Source organism: Hyaena hyaena, unplaced genomic scaffold (assembly GCF_003009895.1).
Source record: "Hyaena hyaena isolate Hyena2069 unplaced genomic scaffold, ASM300989v1 scaffold_750, whole genome shotgun sequence".
Taxonomy (NCBI): domain Eukaryota; kingdom Metazoa; phylum Chordata; class Mammalia; order Carnivora; family Hyaenidae; genus Hyaena; species Hyaena hyaena.
In genome coordinates this window covers 452,220-470,930 of record NW_024081385.1, presented here as the reverse complement: position 1 = coordinate 470,930, position 18,711 = coordinate 452,220, and the positions used below count along the sequence as shown (strand labels likewise).

At 33.9% G+C, this 18,711-nt stretch overlaps 1 protein-coding gene across 1 annotated transcript in view; it reads right to left on the bottom strand.

Annotated features, from left to right (window-relative positions):
• The window catches only part of ASCC3 (activating signal cointegrator 1 complex subunit 3), a 332,522-nt gene that overhangs the window by 101,674 nt on the left and 212,137 nt on the right, over window positions 1–18,711 (bottom strand). The window contains exons 21-29 of the mRNA XM_039218367.1: window positions 15,792–16,017; window positions 14,425–14,579; window positions 11,257–11,355; window positions 10,087–10,255; window positions 6,227–6,447; window positions 4,509–4,594; window positions 2,684–2,850; window positions 2,429–2,574; window positions 2,185–2,305 (exon numbers count right to left, since the gene is read on the bottom strand). Coding sequence (XP_039074298.1) covers window positions 2,185–2,305; window positions 2,429–2,574; window positions 2,684–2,850; window positions 4,509–4,594; window positions 6,227–6,447; window positions 10,087–10,255; window positions 11,257–11,355; window positions 14,425–14,579; window positions 15,792–16,017 — 1,390 coding nt within the window. The remainder of the gene's footprint in view (window positions 1–2,184; window positions 2,306–2,428; window positions 2,575–2,683; window positions 2,851–4,508; window positions 4,595–6,226; window positions 6,448–10,086; window positions 10,256–11,256; window positions 11,356–14,424; window positions 14,580–15,791; window positions 16,018–18,711) is intronic.

The window sequence follows — 18,711 nt, the reverse complement described above, 5'->3', positions numbered from 1 at the left end:
AAAGGAAAGGTAGCTGAAACTACCTATAGGAGCATATTGCCTGGACAGGGGAAGCTGAACTATTCTGAGCTGCTGAGGAAGTAACACTTAAAAAAAGACAAGCCTCTTTGGTAATAGCTGTATATGAATAATAAGTCTAAGGTTGAGTTTTTCGGAGTTGTGCTTCTGCTTGCCTAAGCAATGATATTATAGAGTTAATTGGTTCTGGGGTAGAGGGAGAGTCAGGTCCTATCTAGTGATGAAAACTCTCTCAGAAAAGCCCTCCAAATTCCTTCTATTTTTGTCGTTACCAGTGAATGGAATAACTAAGAGAGAGATTATGGGACACCTGGGTGACTCAGTCGGTTAAGCATCCGACTTTGGCTCAGGTCATATCTCACTGCTTGTGAGTCTGAGCCCCACGTCAGGCTGTATGCTGACAGCTCGGAGCCTGGATCCTGCTTCAGGTTCTGTTTCTGTCTCTCTGCCCCTTCCCCACTCATGCTCTGTCTCTTTCTCTCTTTCTCAAATATAAATAAAAAAAAGATTAAAACGGTTTTTAAAAAAAGAGAGATTTTATATCAATGAATTAGTCAGAGATATGCCAAACATAGGTTTTCCTTTTCTCTAAGGTTTCAAGTGGAAAGATAAGAGAATATAGAAGAGAACTGAAGATAATACCATGCCTGAATCTATATCTGAGTAATGGGATGTGGAGGTAGACACACAGAGGATGCAATGAACAGTCTGAAACCTGAGTAATTCTACTGAAAGAAAGAAATTACTTAAAGAGCCACATAAATCATCTGACCTAACTGGAAACAAGGCTTCTTTACTCTATTTTGGCTCTAAAGTACTGATAAGATGGCACAAGGGAAATTTATACCTATGTGTACATAGGTCTCTCATCACAGAGATATTAACAGTTTTATTTTCTTGTTTGAAATGTGAGCTGCAGAATTTCTTCTTATAGGCTAAGAAACAAGGATTATAATGACAATGTTGACATGACCTTGACTATATTTATACCCTAGGAGTAAGAAATAGAGCTATCATAAAATCTTATTTCTAAACGCAAAGGAATACAGTGATACACACTACAGGTATAATAAATAGTTTATAAGGAAAGCTACTCTACTGATATATCTAGACAAGTGTAAGTATTTCAGTAATTTACTAATGATTTATATACCAACAAATGCTTCATTTTAACCATTGGTATGCAATTGGCCATTGCTTAATAAGCAATCACAATACATACCATGAAAAATAAACTCACTTATTTCTCACTCACATTTTATCAGAATATTACAGAATATAAATTGTAATGCATTGATAAATCATATTAGAAAGTCAATGTTTAAAATACACATATTAGTACAATATTGGTATCATTTGTACACATAATCATGAATGAATCTGTCTCTTTTTTAAACCTCAACATTTAGTGGATTTTTACTGCTGCAAGAACAGGTGTGGCTGAACAGCTCACGGCAGATTTATTGTTCATTAGTGATTTTGTACAATGCTTCTGTGGAGGTGTAAATAATCTGAACTGCCAAGATTGGTCTCTAGTTCACAATCAATACTTTGCTTCTGTCATCAGGCTAATTACAGCAGCTAAAAAGTCACCTCACAACTGTCACCTCACAATCAACAGCAGTTCACATTAGAGAATTTATTTTGGAGGTTATTTTTAATTGATATAATAAATATTCCTTATGCAGCCTAAAGAAAACATGTTTCAATAAAATAGGAGTGTTATTCTTAAATCTTTCCTGCTTGCCTAATTTGTTAGAAAAAGAAAACCAAAATATGAAACAAAAAACAAAAACAGAAGCAGTGTAAAAAAAGTATTGAACTTGTAAGTTTTAGGTTGTCTGGTAAAAATTAAGATTTTGTGATTATTTTTACACTTAGAGTTACTATTTATCATTTGTTCAAGCTACAACCATAATAAAATAATTTAATAGATTAAGAATGATTTAATTTTTAAGAATATACTTTTCTACTACCAAGACACTATCATCTACAAAATCTAATTTTCAATGGTTAATTCAACATGCATTTGCTTTCCTTAACAGCTGAGGTAAATTGTTTTACACATTTGTGGAAGTTGGAGCAGTACCACCATTTCAAAGAAATCCAAATTATTGGAATGCATTTAATGCTACCATACAAATTCTACAAGGATCTGAGGCATACCTTGAAATGTAGGCTTATTCATACTGGCCATACGAGGACAGTAATGTTGACCTGGGAAGCCCTGAATGTGAACTTCCAGTGGAACTGGACGTACTGATGGTCGGAAATTGAACAAGCCCATCTAGAGTAAAAATGAGAAAAAAATTGTTTTCTGTTTTCCTATTTAAGTTTATGTTATAGTGTCTCATTATTATGGCTACCTAAGCCACGTTATTAAATGCCTATATATCAATCTTCCACATACCTGATGAATGTTGAGCCAGTCAGCGAGGTCTCTGGCATTAGCTAATGCAGTAGATAGTCCAACTATTCTAACAGGCTTTTCTGTGTGTGAGGAGATGAAATTTGTTCGAGATACAATGACTTCTAGAACAGGGCCTCTTTCTTCCCCTAGGAAATAGGAATAATACATGTTAATCATTTAACAAGTCCTGATGCTGGCTGCTGCAAGTATGAGAGTCAAAATGTGTAAACTGGCATCAGATACAGTGGTACCCACCAAGCAGATGGATCTCATCGATGATGAGAATAGTGACTTGCTTCACATAGTTCCTATTTTGCCAGCTTCTACTGACTCCATCCCACTTCTCTGGTGTAGTGACAATAAGGTCAGCCTTAGCAATGGATTTCATATCAGGAGTCACATCTCCAGTTAGTTCAATAACTCTGGAAAGAAAGAAAAATGATCTTTTTCTCAGAAAACACACGACCTTGGAAAGGCAAAAGTTTATCTTTCAAAATAAAATTTTATAATGCTTAATACGACTTTATCTCCCTTTGATTTCTGAAATTTTCTGAGTTGAGTACAAAATGTTTTTTTAAGAACTATAACAGAACACTGATAATCTAACTTTTATGCAGATACACAAAAGTGTCAAACTTTGCTATGATTGTGTTCACAAAGTCTCTGCTCTATGTCCTTTTATAGAGTTGAACTCATACTTCCTTCTTATATGTTGGATTAACTCCTTTCTAATGAGGGGAATTGTTAACTTATTAAGACATAAAGAGGCAGTCTTAAGAATATAATTATGTGTATGCTTCATTTCTTTTTTTTAGACTAAGAATTTCTATAGATATTAAAGGTAAATTCAAACATACTAGGACATAAACAAGATATGCTGGGGTGAACATGTGCTACTTCATTATAAAAAGACCTCAGTTTTATAGTGAGAAAGAGGGAAATCTGAAGACTAACTCTAAATTTTAGGTAATCACTAAATAATTTTTATATCTGACTTAATCCTCAAAAAATAAAAAAAGCCAAGATTAGTTCTCCCAAGTACAGTGTTCCCAAAGCTTTTGTTTATTTTTATTCATTTTTTAATTTTTATATTTTATTATTTTAAATACATTATATTCATATGGTTCAAGGAAAGGTTCAAAGAATGTGGTCAGCAGTCTCTGTAGCATGTCTATCTTCCAATCACCTGGTCCTTGCTCTAAAGCAACAACATATATTCTTTACTATTATTTATTTACTTAAATTTTTTTTAAATGTTTTATTTATTTCTGAGAGAGAGAGAGAGAAAGAGAGAGAGAGAAAGAGAGAGAAAGCGAGCAAGCAGGGAAGGGTCAGAGAGAGAGGGAGGCACAGAATCTGAAACAGGCACCAGGCTCTGAGGTAGCTGTCAGCACAGAGCCTGACGCGGGGCTCGAATCCATGAACCGTGAGATCATGACCTGAGCTGAAGCCAGACGCTTAACCGACTGAGGGAGGCACCCAGGCACCCCTACCGTTATTTAAAAAAGTAAAAGATAGGATACTTTACTTAACACTTTCTACAATATTTCTGGAGATCATTCCTTCAGTATATAAAAATTTCATTCTTAATAGAATGATACAATATTCTGCATTGTGTAAATGTACTATAATTTATTTACTCATGCTCTATTGCACACTCATGTTACCTGCAATCTTGCTAGTAAAAACAACACCACAATGAATAACCTTGTGAAATACTAAAATATTTTATAAAAAATCATGTTCTTTAATGAATTTCTATCTTTTGGTAAATGCTCTCTATGTGGTTTCTGGGACTTACTCTGAACAATATGAAAGGAAAATAAAGAGATAAAACTTATTTTTCTTTAGTTTTAAAATTTAAAAAAAATTGAGAAAATTATCTTGTCAAATATTCATATTAAATAACTAAAGGACTTTCACTTTTCAATATTAAAACAATGGAATAGTGGTAACGTTTTAACAGTAATTACAATACCTTTAAACAAAAGACTATGAAAATCACATTTTTGTGAAAATCTTTTATTTGTTTGTCCTTTTAGATTACTCAAAACATATCTTCTGAAAAAGCAAGACTTACTTTTTACCAAGTTTTTCTTCTATTCTAACTTTCCAATCATCCATTCTTTCGCGTACAAGGGCTTTTAAGGGTGCAATATATACTGCCTAAAAATAGAGGAGAGGGTAAAAAGATCTCATGAAAATAGAAACATCATTTTCAAATAAAGGTAAACCCTGTAAAATTTATCCACATACAACAGTGTGGTTTAAAAATATATCTTATATTACTGAAAAGCTTAAAATTTAAAATTAATGTGATGTACCCCAATGTTCATAGCAGCACTCTCAACAATAGCTAAAACATGGAAAGAGCCTAAGTGTCCACCCACGGACGAATGGATCAAGAAGATGTGGTTTATCTATACCATGGAATACTACATGGCAATGAGAAACAATGAAATCTGGCCATGTGTAGCAACATGGATGGACCTTGAGAGTGTTATGCTGAGTGAAATAAGTCAGGCAGAGAAGGACAAATATCATATGCACGTATAGGAGGATTAGGAGGAACTTAACGGAGGACCATGGGGGAGAAGAAGGGCGGAAATGGTGGGGGAAAGGGAGAGAGGCAAACCATGAGAGACTCTTGAATGCTGAGAAACAAACTGAGGACTGATGGATATGGGGGGGAGAGGGGAGATGGGCATGGAGGAGGGCACTTGTGGGGATGAGCACTGGGTTTTATATTGAAACCAATTTGACAATAAACTATTTGTAAAAAATAAATAAATAAAATAAAATTAATGTGAAAAGTTATTAACTTGCTCAAATTACCCTCATCGAAAGTAAGATAGAAATACATCATAAAATACTGACATAGAAAATTTTGAATAGCTTTTAAATATCACCAAAGGTATTCCAAATGATGAAAATTAAATTTTAATGCAGATTTTATGTAAGATGCTAGTCACACATCAAATATTCTACCTTTGCTTAATAACAACAATGATTGGTCTTTAATAATCTAAACTTACATACAGATTGTTCAGTGAAAAAATTTTTTTCCCTTATAAAATGTTTCAAATTTATAGGAGAGCTCTACTGTTGTATTAATAGGTCTCATAATAGATCAAAAACCACAAAACAGACTGAGAAGTAAGAAAACTTCAAGCTAAGTAGAGAAGAAAAGTCACTAATTGAAAATCACTGAAAATAGAAGTTAAAACTTTTCTAACATAATAAATGATGAGGAAAACACCATATCATGTATGAATGTATGAGTTAGCTTTCTTGAAAAATATGTACCTCTAAATTAGAGTATACACTTCACACTTCAAGAAAGTATAAAATCAATACTTATTTGACTTGCCATGTTATTTTACATTAATAGTATGTTATTTGCAAAAATGTGGAATAAAATTGCCTCTGTATTTCCTGTGTATAATTAAACTGTATTTGTTGGAAGATCAGCATTTCTTTTATAGCAAAAGGACTTGATTAAAAGTCATTATTTATCTTATAAATATGGTTATGAACCAGGTATCTTACAATGAGAAAAAGATATGTGGAAACTGATATGTACATTAGAAATCTAACTAGAGAACTCTAAAGTTTAAGATAAGTTTTCTTCTGAACAGTTATTCTAATACTGATCTGGTCCACCGTCCTCTGAAACCCCATTCTGAAAAGTCACTAAGAGAATGCTTGTTTCCTGATGTGAATTTAGAACTGGCTAGTCTACAGATTATGAACTGCGTTTTCTAATTTAATGTAAGCATATGGTTCTATCAAACTGACCTTTGAAGTAGGGTACTTGTTGAAAACTCTGAAAATGGCTAATTCAGCAGCAACAGTTTTTCCTGATCCAGTGGGTGCTCCAAGGAGGACATTGCAGTCTGTGTGGTACAGGGTATGAAATATTTGTGTCTGCACAGGGTTAAAGTGGCTAAAGTTGTACAGTGCTTCATATGCTTCACATCCCAAAGCTGTGATTGGTAAAGGCTGAAGATCCAGTAATTCTAGAAAAATGAAACAGGTATTGCCATACAATAACTGGAAAATATACACAATACTGAATACTGTCTCTTAAGAATAAATTATAACAATCCTTAGTTCCTTCGGGGGGGGGGGAAGACTTAACATAAATTTTTATATAATAGTTACAGATCTTTTGTCCCGCATTACTACAATCTATAATATTGACATATTGGACACTTTTCTGGGGGAGTCCCAATATACTGACTATAATGCCATGATATTATATAATTATATATTATTATATACATGTAATGCTCTTCCAAATCAGGAAAGTAATTGAAATGACAGGTGAGTGAAAATATGCATGTATAGAAGAAAACTAATCTAGTCCAATCTGTAGAAAAAGGAAAACCATGTGTAAACTGCAGTGCTAGAATGGTTACCAATAAGAAATTTCCTTTGCTCTGTTAGAATATAGGAGGATTAGGAGGAACTTGACGGAGGACCAAGGGGGAGAAGAAGGGCGGAAATGGTGGGGGAAAGGGAGAGAGGCAAACCATGAGAGACTCTTGAATGCTGACAAAAACTGAGGACTGATGGATGTNTGGAGGCAGAAACAGGCTGCCTGAAGTCTTTTGAGTCCTAAGAACAAAGACTATCATGGTATATATTCAGTAACACATCATGATTTGAAATATTCAAGATATTCTCAAGAATATTTTAAATCCCTTAAAGCATAATGTACAATAACCTTTAATGCTGTAATTATTAGGTGGTCACTACGTTCACAAACACCATAGAGTGCAAATAAAGTAACTGATATCTACAGTGATACTGAAAAATTGATGATCTTACTCATGGTAATGCTTTCTGAGTTTATTTCCTTTATGTTTGTGTAGGAGGTAATATTTAAAGTTCAGACTACCCAGAGATTTATGTACCTTTGGGGATTTCTTCCCTGAAGTTCAGTATAATCATTTATTGTATCAAGTACTCTACTAGATAATAAAGAAATAGTGCTTTAAAAAACAGATTACAATCTATTATGGTAATTGACATTAAATCATCTTACAATCTAAAAAAAAAAAAAAAAAAAAGAATATGGACCAAACCAGAATGGCTGAGTGAGCTATTGCTCTAGTCAATGTCAACTAAACTAAAATAATTACAGGAAGAAAACCCAGGGGGGAGTTTCAAATCAGAGAATGGGTAAAAGAGAACTGCAATCAGAAAACATTGAAAGAAACAAATTTAGTTGTATCTCATTTTATAAATTAGGGGTTTAAATTTCTCAAAATCAGTCAGAATGATTTACAGATATAAAGTTATATATCTTGAACCTGACAGACACTGTACTTCCCCATAATCCTGAAAGGTATCAGTTAGAAAACTACAAGGCAGCTTTACTCACAGGATTATTTCATGGAGGATGATTCTACCCAGTTGAAGTTTGAGTAAGAAGGTAAAAAGAAATCTGTAAGGGGACATGGTGGTCTGTAACCTGAGTGAGATCTTCACAGGACAGTTTCATAACAGAAAGCATGGAGAATTCTCTTTTATACTTATAAATAAAATTATACTTAAAAATATACTTAAATTATACTTAAAAATAAAAATCTATTTTTAAAATATTATCTTAGCTCCACAGGCCTACTCTATCACATAGATAATTGAGAGCTAACCACGTTTTCTATAGCAGATTATAATCTCCTAAATTTTCTGTAGTACTGAAAATTAAGGAGGGGAGAGGTCTTAACTTGCAATGCTAATCAAAGCACTGCCATATTCTTAACTAAAAAATAAATATTTTGGTATATATTGACAATGCTAAATTAAAATGATTTACTTCTGTGAAAGTTGAAGAATTTTCTTGGCTGATTTAGGCTCAGTGGGGCACCATATGCGCGTGCGCGCGCGCGCACACACACACACACACACACACACACACACACTTTCAGCCAAATAGAACCGGGGATCATTGAGGTTACATTATGCATTTCTAATTATCAACTGAGATGTCACAGGGGTGCATTTATTGCTTCTTAAAATGTAGTCTTAAGTCAACCAATTATATAAATAGGATGATATGTGCTTGGCCACTCAACAGAGAAATGATAAAATGAGCATTAAACTATAATATTAATGCACATTAAAATCAAGTACTACAGTCAGAAACCTAGTAGTGATGATGGTAGCATTTATTTTTAAACTAAAGAACCAAACATTTTTATGTATTTTGAGATTCTAGATATCATATATAGGCATATTTCATGGAAGAAAAGCAGAAAGGCCTTCTTTAATGATTATATTGCAGTAGATACTGCAATCTCATTATTTCTCTATGTTGACCAGCTTTTTAGTTTTATCAAGATATCCAAGTGGTTTGAAGCTGTAGTCTAAAGTATTTCCCTTTAAGATATGTTAAGACAATGAACAAGGCACCCATTTGACAAAAATGGCAAAGATGAAAGTCACATTAATGCTTTCTTTCATTTCCCAAAGAATTGTTAAAAAAAATGTTAGTAAGAACTAATACAAATGTTCTTACTAACATTTTTATTTTGAAAGAAAAAAAGAGTTTGTCTTTAGAGCAATTATACGAAAAAAAATTGACCTTCACTTTTCTATAAATTAAGGGCCTCCTGAAATCAATAATCATCAATTACGAATTCTCAGTAAGAATTAAACTTAATACAATAAATTAATAGTTCAATCTAAAGATTTTTTTTTAAGTAGGCTTTATGCTTAGTGCAGAGCCCAACATGGGGCTTGAACTCATGACCCTAAGATAAAGACCTGAGCTGAGATCAAGAGTTAGAAGCTTAACTGACTGAGCTACTTGGTGCCCCTAAAAATTATTTTTGAAATAGAATATGGGCCACTTGAAAGTTATCAATATAGATATTTATTCATGAAATTTTGCTTCTTTAATAAGTCACAATATAAATATACTTGCTCATGTTGCAAAAATCTAAAACGGTTTTTTGTTAGTTGACAAAAAACTGTTATATGATATTGCAGATAACCATATAACCTTTTATCATATTACTGTGGGGGAACAGAACTAATAAAAAAGGGTACTTGTTTATTAGGATGCAAAGTGACTTGAGGTATAGTGAATCCATTCTGTAGTGATAGCATTATCTAATTCCTTAATATTAGCATTTGTTTTGTTTTAGTGTAGAAGCACACTGTGTGGAAGGATAAGGACCTACAATTCACTTTAATTAATTCATTTAACATACTAGAAATAAGTTTAAGTAAGCAGTAATAAAGGCAAAGAAAAAGGCTACCTCAAAAGTTTCACAGAGAGCACAGATTAAATAACAACACTTGCAATGGAAAAGGAAGGAAATACAGGGAAATTATAATGATTATATGTAAAATTAGGGATAAAGGCAAAATAATGCAGAAATAGTGAGTCTCATGCTTATTAGAACTGTCAGATTGAACTGGACTTACTTTAATGTCTTTGCACTAAAACAAAATTAAGGACCATCATTAAACTCTACCAAATGTATACACAGCAATCTATTTTGGAAAATCTCTTTTCAAAGTATATTGACAAATAAGTTGGATTCTGATTCAGATTCAGACAGCTTTCAAGTATAGACGATTGCAACTTTAATTAAAACGATACTTCTACAAAACCAATGATTCAAGTTATTATTCAAGGTTACCTGTATGAGGAGGATGTCTCTCTGGTAGAATCAGATGTTGAAAGTTGATAATACATACAGCCTCAGCTCCTAACCATCTATCAGACACTGCTCGGATGTAGTATTGAGAAGGCAAAGGCTCAAAAATAGGGATTGTAAACACCAGTAGTTGAGCTTCTTTACTAATGACCTAATATGAAATAAAGTCTCAAATGAATATGAATATCCTAATACGATAAGGGCCTTCTTAGTCTATGTTTAAGACAATGGCATCTACAGCAAGAGGTACTAAAGATAAAGAAAATATCTTGGATTTCTAAATAGTTGAGCTTTCCAGGCATTTTAGAAACTTGTAGGTGGTTTCCTTCTGAGGATACCTGATATGATAGAAAGTAAAATTTATACTCAACTTATACTATTTACATATGCATAGCATCATGTATTAACAAGTTACCAGTTTGACTCATCAGAATTTCCCAAACTTCATTCATTAAATTACTCAACTTTGTAATTTTTATCAAATTATTTACTTAATATTTTTCTTTAAATTCTATTATTACATTAAGTGAAATAAGAGAACCTAGCATAAATAGAAGGTAATCATGAAAAGAAAACATTGCTGTGAAATTCTACTGCTGTCTACACCCAAGATTGCCAGGCTGAAGCTTGCTTTCTCTTTGGTAAAAAGAGAAATCATGGATGAAGCATCACAGTTAAAAAGATATGTATGCCAGCATCAAATTGTGTCTTTCTCTCGTGATTTAGTGAAAATTTTTTTTAAAATACCCTTTTTATTCTGAGTCAATATTCTTTAGTATTTTATTTTTGTAACACCTAAAGTTATTAGTTTATTTAATAAATAACCTAAATTTATTAATTTTTATTTATTTAAGTTTATCCATTACATTATTTATCTCATCCATTTGACATATTCCACTTCTCTGGAAGTCATGCCTTACCATGATAAAAATTACAATTCAGTTTCTCAAATTAAGATCACACTGAATATATGAATACAATGAGAAGCAGTTCCTGTTTTCTTTAAAACCAAACTGAAACAAAAAATAATAAATAAACCTTTAATGGTACTATGAAATTGTAGAGAAATAGGTAAAAACAGGAATTATTTAGTTCATATTTTCTTCTTTCTATAATAGCAACATACTAATAGAGCAACGCACCCATGTTTACCTGTTTTTTTAGAACTAGAAAATACTCTGAATGGTAAATATGATCATTTGTAGGATCTTCTACCCAAATCCACCAAGGTTCTCCTACTGTCCCATGAACCTAGAAGAAAAATAAGATTCTATAACTATGTATATTTTAACTCAAGTAAGGGATACTGCTGTCTGTATACCCAGTACCCATTCTTCTCTCTCTTTCTAACAGCTTTATTGATATATAACTGACATAACAAAGTTTACTCATTTTAAGTATACAGTTCAATGGTTTTAATATATTCACAAAGTGGTACAAACTTTTCCATAATCTATTTTAGAATTACCCCCAAAAAGGAATCTTAAACTCATTCTGAGTCACTACCTGTCTTCCCCTATTGGCCCAATCTCCAACCTTGAAAACCACAATCTGCTTTCTCTCTATAAAGATTTGCCTATATTGGACATTTCATATAAATAGAATCATATGTGGTCTTCTGTGACCTGTGACTTACTTCTTTCATTTACTATGTTTTTTTGTTTAATTTTTTAATCTTTATTTATTTTTGAGAGAGAGAGAGAGACAGTATGAGCAGGGGAGGAGCAGAGAGACAGGGAAACACAGAATCCGAAGCAGGCTCCAGGCTCTGAACTGTCAACATAGAGCCCGATGTGGGGCTTGAACTCACAAACCGTGAGATATGACCTGAGCTGAAGTTGGATCATTTACTATGTTTTCAAGGTTTATTTATGTTGTATCATGCATCAGTCTTCATTCTTTTTAACTGACAAATAATATTCCATTGGATAGATAGATCTTTCATGTATTCATTCCTTTCCCTCTTTTTTTTTTTTTTTCCCTAACAAAGCTCAGTCTTGTTCAGTGTTCATCTCTCTCTCATGTGACTCAGAAGGTGACCATATCTCTCAGGATGATTTTAGTTAGTACAAGCCAATCAGCTTACAGTATCCTCCTTTCAGCAAACAGCTTGTGGTAAGGGATAGGCAAATGCCCAATACTGGCCCAGTTAAACTGAAGAAAAAGTCTTTTGGTCCATACTCTAGGTTAATGAAGTAGGAATGTGTTTACTCTTCTGTTAAGTGTGAACAAAGAAGCATGAAAATATCTGGAAAGCAGCCAAGAGTGTCAGGACAGCAATATGATGACCCTAAATTATAGCATTAAATAGGAAATTCAATCATCTTTGGGGCCTATTCTATCTGTGGAACTTTTATTGTGGAAAACAATATATTTTCTTGCGTAAGTCAGGTTGAGACAAGTTAAGTTTCCTGTTCTTGTAGCCAACAGGCTTCTAACCGGTAGAGTTTAACAATAAAAACAATTAAGCAACATATCATACTAATGAATTAAACCAAACTGTGAAAGATTTTCTATGGATACTGACAGAAGTAAACAGTGTGAAAAAAAATAAAGTGTTTGTGCATTTCAAAAACACTCTATTAAATATAAAATGAAGTATGAGTACATGGCTAATTTTATATTTTGTGTGGAATTTTGTTTATAGAAATATTAAATATAGTTTTATATCATGTAAGTCTCATAGAAATTCTGTGAGAAACTAATTGTTATTACTTATGTTTACAGATGAGGAAACTGAAGAAATTACTGATTAGGGCAGTATACGACCAGTGGTAGGTTTGCATTAGGACTATGGTTGGGTAATTTTTGAGCACACTGATGAACAAAATTAATTCACATTAAAGATGTACTAATAATGTCAGGTGATGTAGAAGATATTTATTTAAACTGAATTAAACCCTTACAATAACTGTATAAAGTAGGCATTGCTACTACACTTACTGATTTCCTTGTCTTCTTCCACTGGCTTCTTGAAAGAAAGGATTGAGACTTACTTGCTTTTGGATCTACAATCTTTACTGTACTCTTTGTATAGTAACTACTGACAAGACACCTTTAAAAATTTTGACAGAATAAAAAAAGGATCAAGAGTAGATCTTCCTACACACAAACACACAAAATACACACACAGTAACATCTAAGATTTAGGAAGAAGAATAGAAGGTAGACAAACAGAAACAGGAATGTGATGGGTGCCAAGGAAAGGCATTTTCAAGAAGGACAAAGGATAGTGTTGAATATTCAGAGAAGTAAAAAAGAACTAAGAAGAAGTCATTTATTTTGGTAACCAGTCAATTTTTGGTGATCACTGAGAAAAGTAGTCTCAGCAGGAAAGAAACTGGTGACCAGGAAGAAAATACAGAATACTCTTTCTACAAGTCTAATGCTAAAGAAGAGAATGATAGTTGGAGAAATATTAGGATTAAATGGCTCTTTTAGCAAGAATCTTGACTTTCTAATAGGCTAAAATGACAGGAAGTAGGAATGGCAAAAATGAAAATGCCAGAGAGAAAATTAAAGAAGACAGAATTAATAAGCAAAGTCATTATGAAAGTGAGTAACTAAACTAATATTCAATGCTAAATATTTAGGTCACCTAAGATGTTTTGAAAAGGTCTCATTGGTTGACATATTAATGTATTATACCATGTTTTTCTTGAGGATGATGGTAAATATTACTATGTTTTTTTATTTATTAAAAATTTTTAAAAAATGTTTATTTATTTTTGAGAGAGAGACAGAGATAGAGTACGAGTTGGGGAGGAGCAGAGACAGAGGGAGACACGGAATCCAAAGCCGGCTCCAGGCTCTGAGCTGTCAGCACAGAGCACGACGCAGGGCTCGAACTCACGAACCATGAGATTATGACCTGAGCCGAGTTCGGATGCTTAACCAAACGAGCCACCCAGGTGCCCCTATAATGTTTTTTTTTGTTTGTTTGTTTGTTTTTAAATGTTTTTTATTTATTTCTAGGAGAGAGAGAGAGAGAGAGAGACAGCGTGAGCAGGGGAGGGTCAGAGAGAGAGGCAGTCACAGACTCTGAAGCAGTCTCCAGGCTCTGAGCTGGCAGTCAGCACAGAGCCCGACGCGGGGCTCGAACCCACGAACCGCGAGATCATGACCTAAGCGAAAGTCAGACGCTTAACCGACTAAGCCACCCAGGCGCCCCAACCCCCTATAATGTTTTAAATGAGTCTTCAATATATCTTCTTTTAGAAATTTTCTACATGCTGTTAAGGACAGAGGTAAGGAAGTAAAATTGAACCTACAGTGTAGACATTTTTGCTTACCATGGATATAGATATTTTCCACTTTTACCTGATCATTCCAAGTAAAGTCAGGGCAGATGCTGAGTGTCACTCGGAGGACAGTCCGTGTGATGGGCTGAATGGATGCTTCCATTGTAACAGAAGGAATCTGATGGACACATTGTTTGACCTTGAGTCCAATATTCACATGATGCAGCATGTGACCTATAAGGAAAACATCACATAGAAGAAATGTGTTCAGACAGAAAAAAGCAATATAATCTGACTTGTAAATGGGATTTCAGAGAAAGTGGTTTTATTGCTTGTTTTATGATTTGCTATGTAGAATAGTTGACATTCTTGACCTGGCATGTTTGAATATTTTGTAATAGTTAACTTGAATTAGCAATTCATAGCTCTGAAAACCAGTATCAAGGTTTCTTCAGCTATTAATAGGGTTCTTAAAATTACTGAGACTTGACAGTGTTTAAACTACTATAAACAGTTCCATTTCTCCTAGTTAACTCAGGACATATTATAAAAATATTCAGTATTTTGTGAAAACAACCATTAATTTACAGAAAGTCTATTCTTCAACATTGTAACGATGATATGAAATGTTTTGGTAATAAAACACAAATCGTCCATCCAAACTCATTTCCAGAAAAATACTAAAATATAAAATATGGTCACATAGCACACAATTAACCAGTTATACCTATGTTCATGAATGATTAGATTATGAAATAGTTATGTCTGGGAATGCGGGAGGGGGGGCCACAAACAGATGTGACTAACTATAAACATTTTCCTACTTCAGTCCAAGCAATTAAGTGGAAACAGATTATATTTAATAGTATCAATATTTCTTATCTATCTAGGTTCTTTGTAATATGATTTCTTAAAGCATGTTTATGAACAGATCAAAATATTCCATTTTCCCCAGAATCTGAACTACAGTTATTTTCCTTATTTTGAGTACTCATAACTTCCCTCATTAATATCCTCAATTTCTATTTTTATTAATACTTCCCTTCTACCATTCTGTCTTAAAAGCGTTCTCACTATACAAGTGAAATAACTACCTTAGCCTCTCTTTATATCTTTGGACCTTATCCTCTCATTATCTTCAGCCTGACTCCCTTTATGTGTAATGTCTATCCTGTCCAGAATGTGAAATATTAACTAGTCAATATATTACAAGTTTGTCCAATAAAATGTTCAGGTACATGGAACTGTATGTAGAAATAATTTTTCAATATCATAGGATAAAAGCAGAAAAACAAATGCTATTTACATATTGATACCAATGGGATTTAAAAAGGTAAAAATTTATCTTTAGTAATGTGAAAATGCAATAATAGTTCTCTTTTATATCCAATAAACTATTTTACTTTTACAGAATAATACATGAAAACATTTTTGCTTCCTTCTTACCTATTTCATCTTTCCTCATGTCTTTTAGCTTATCCACAGTAAGGTTTTTTTCTTCTAATCTTGTTAGAATGTGTGGTGGTAACACTGAAAACTGTCTCAAAGGGCTGGCCCAACCCCAAAGTCTCTTGTCAATGACTTTACTAAGATTCAGGAGCCTGTAGGTCATGGCAGGCCAACGTTTCCTCAGAGCAATTTCAAAAAGAGCACGAACAATTCTAGCTGCATTCTGAAGAATAAAAAGAGGGTTGGTGGTTAGGTACAGTCTACTTTTAAATTTGTCAAATTTGTCATTCATACTCAGTTTTAAAAGCAGTATACTACGTTGAAACTTTTAATTGTGGGCAACATCTATTCTAATAGAACCCTATTTATCTTTATTATTTCTGGATTAAGAATTACATCCTTCATCTGTGGATGTTATCTTGTTTAATTCTCAGATGGTAGCCTTGTTTCCAAGTTGTCAGGAAGCTACACCCTACACCCCCTAACCAGGAATGAAGGATATAAAATGTATGTAAAGTACTTAGGAGGCTGTTGAGACCATATAGAATATAAGATACAGTTGACGATACCCTTGGGTAGATAGTGGATGATTATAAGTCTACTTAGAAAAATAAGGAGGACTTTGGGATCCAGTCAGGTGGGAAAATAAGTGAGAGAAGAGTGATATAGGAAATACTGATGAGTGCAGCTACCTGTTATTAGTGGCTCCTTAAAAACCAAGTAACACATTAACCGCTTTATGTATCTAGTTTAATCTGTATATTATTTCATTTACCTTTATAGCAACTGCATTTGATTGGTCTTGATATTATGAGTTTACAGATGAAGATACTAGAACTTGGTGCAGTTAACAATTTGATAACACAGATAGTTCGTGTCCAAGTTTCTATTAAAAGCTAGGTCTAAACAACTCCAACTGAACTCCAAGATTCTTAATTCACTGGTCAGGATAATTTCATTAATAGACGTACAGAAAGTTACAATGACTGAAGCCTATTAAACATCTCCACAGTTAGTTTCTATTTGTTTTGTCCTCTTCCCTCTATCATTAACTTTGTAGATTTTTACTGAAGATTGCTTTTAAAGTCATGAAGTTGGAGATACCTCACAGAATCTTTTTTTTTTTTTTTACAAATAGTTTATTGTCAAATTAGTTTCCACATAACACTCAGTGCTCATCCCCACAAGTGTCCTCCTCCAAGCCCATCCCTCCTCCACATCCATCAGTCCTCAGTTTTTGTCAGCATTCAAGAGTCTCTCATGGTTTGCCTCTCTCCCTTTCCCCCACCATTTCCCCCCTTCTTCTCCCCCTTGTTCCTCCGTCAAGTTCCTCTTAATCCTCCTATACGTGCAAACATATGATATTTGTCCTTCTCTGCCTGACTTATTTCGCTCAGCATAACACCCTCAAGGTCCATCCATGTTGCTACATATGGCCAGATTTCATTGTTTCTCATTGCCATGTAGTATTCCATCATATAGATAGACCACATCTTCTTGATCCATTCATCTGTTGATGGACACTTAGGCTCTTTCCATGTTTTAGCTATTATGGAGAGTGCTGCTATGAACATTGGGGTACATGTGCTCCTATGCCTCAGCATTTCTGTATCCCTTGGGTAAATTCCTAGCAGTGCTATTGCTGGGTCATAGGGGAGTTCTATTGTTAGTTTCCTGAGGAACCTCCACACTGTTTTCCAGAGGGGCTGTACCAGTTTACATTCCCACCAACAGTGTAGGAGGGTGCCCGTTTCTCCACATCCTCGACAGCATCTAGACTTCTCTGATTTGCTCATTTTAGCCACTCTGGCGGATACCTCACAGAATCTAATGACATCTATATCTGATGTCATCTGAAAATGAAAAAGGTTAAAATTTGGTCAAAATCATAAAAAGAGATGAAAAAGAGTGAAGATTTTAGATAGCAAAATCAAAATTATGAGGTAAAAATTGATCATAAGAGTTAAGGATTTTGATCTGACATTTTATATAAAACATGCATTTGTTTCTTGACAAATTCAACTACTTTTTATCAGTATCAGAAATTTAAGAACAAAAATGGTATTATAGGGACAGATTGGATACCCATTAAAAATTACAGAATGGATGGTGGGGGAAAGGGAGAGAGGCAAACCATGAGAGACTCTTGAATGCTGACAAAAACTGAGGACTGATGGATGTGGGGGGGAGGGGGGATGGGCATAGAGGAGGACACTTATGGGGATGAGCACTTAGTGTTATGTGGAAACTAATTTGACAATAAACTATTTGTAAAAAAAAAAAAAAAAATTACAGGATGGATTTTATTAGGCCCAGAGAATGATAAGTAAAATAAACATTTTGATTATTATATCTACCAAATAGATCTTCTTGCATCATTCCTACTTGTTCCTGTAAGAAGGTGCTAGGATAATTTTCCCAACTGTATTTGAAAGTATGCTATTTTTCCATGTCAGAACCTACAGTTGTTCCCTAAAAGCTAAAAGAAATGGAAGGAGAAATCCCATGTGAGATATAAGAAGATGTTTTGGGGCGCCTGGGTGGCTCAGTTGGTTAAGCGTCCAACTTTGGCTCAGGTCATGATCTCACTGTTCGTGTGTTCGAGCCTTGCATCAGGCTCTGTGCTGAACATTTGCTCAGAGCCTGGAGCCTGCTTCAGATTCTGTTCTCCTCTCTCTGCTTCTCCTCCACTCATGCTTTGTCTCACTCTGTCTCTCAAAAATAAATAAATGTAAAAAAATTTATTAAAAAATTAAAAAGAAGACGTTTTAATCTGGAATGATATAAATTGAGTGGGAATAATGATTAAAGTCTCTAAAATGTGCAGTTTAGAGAAGCTAAATATAGGATTCTTTATAAAATGGTAGAATATTTGAGCTAAGGATTTATCTTGGGGCCTGAGATAATCAAATTTTAG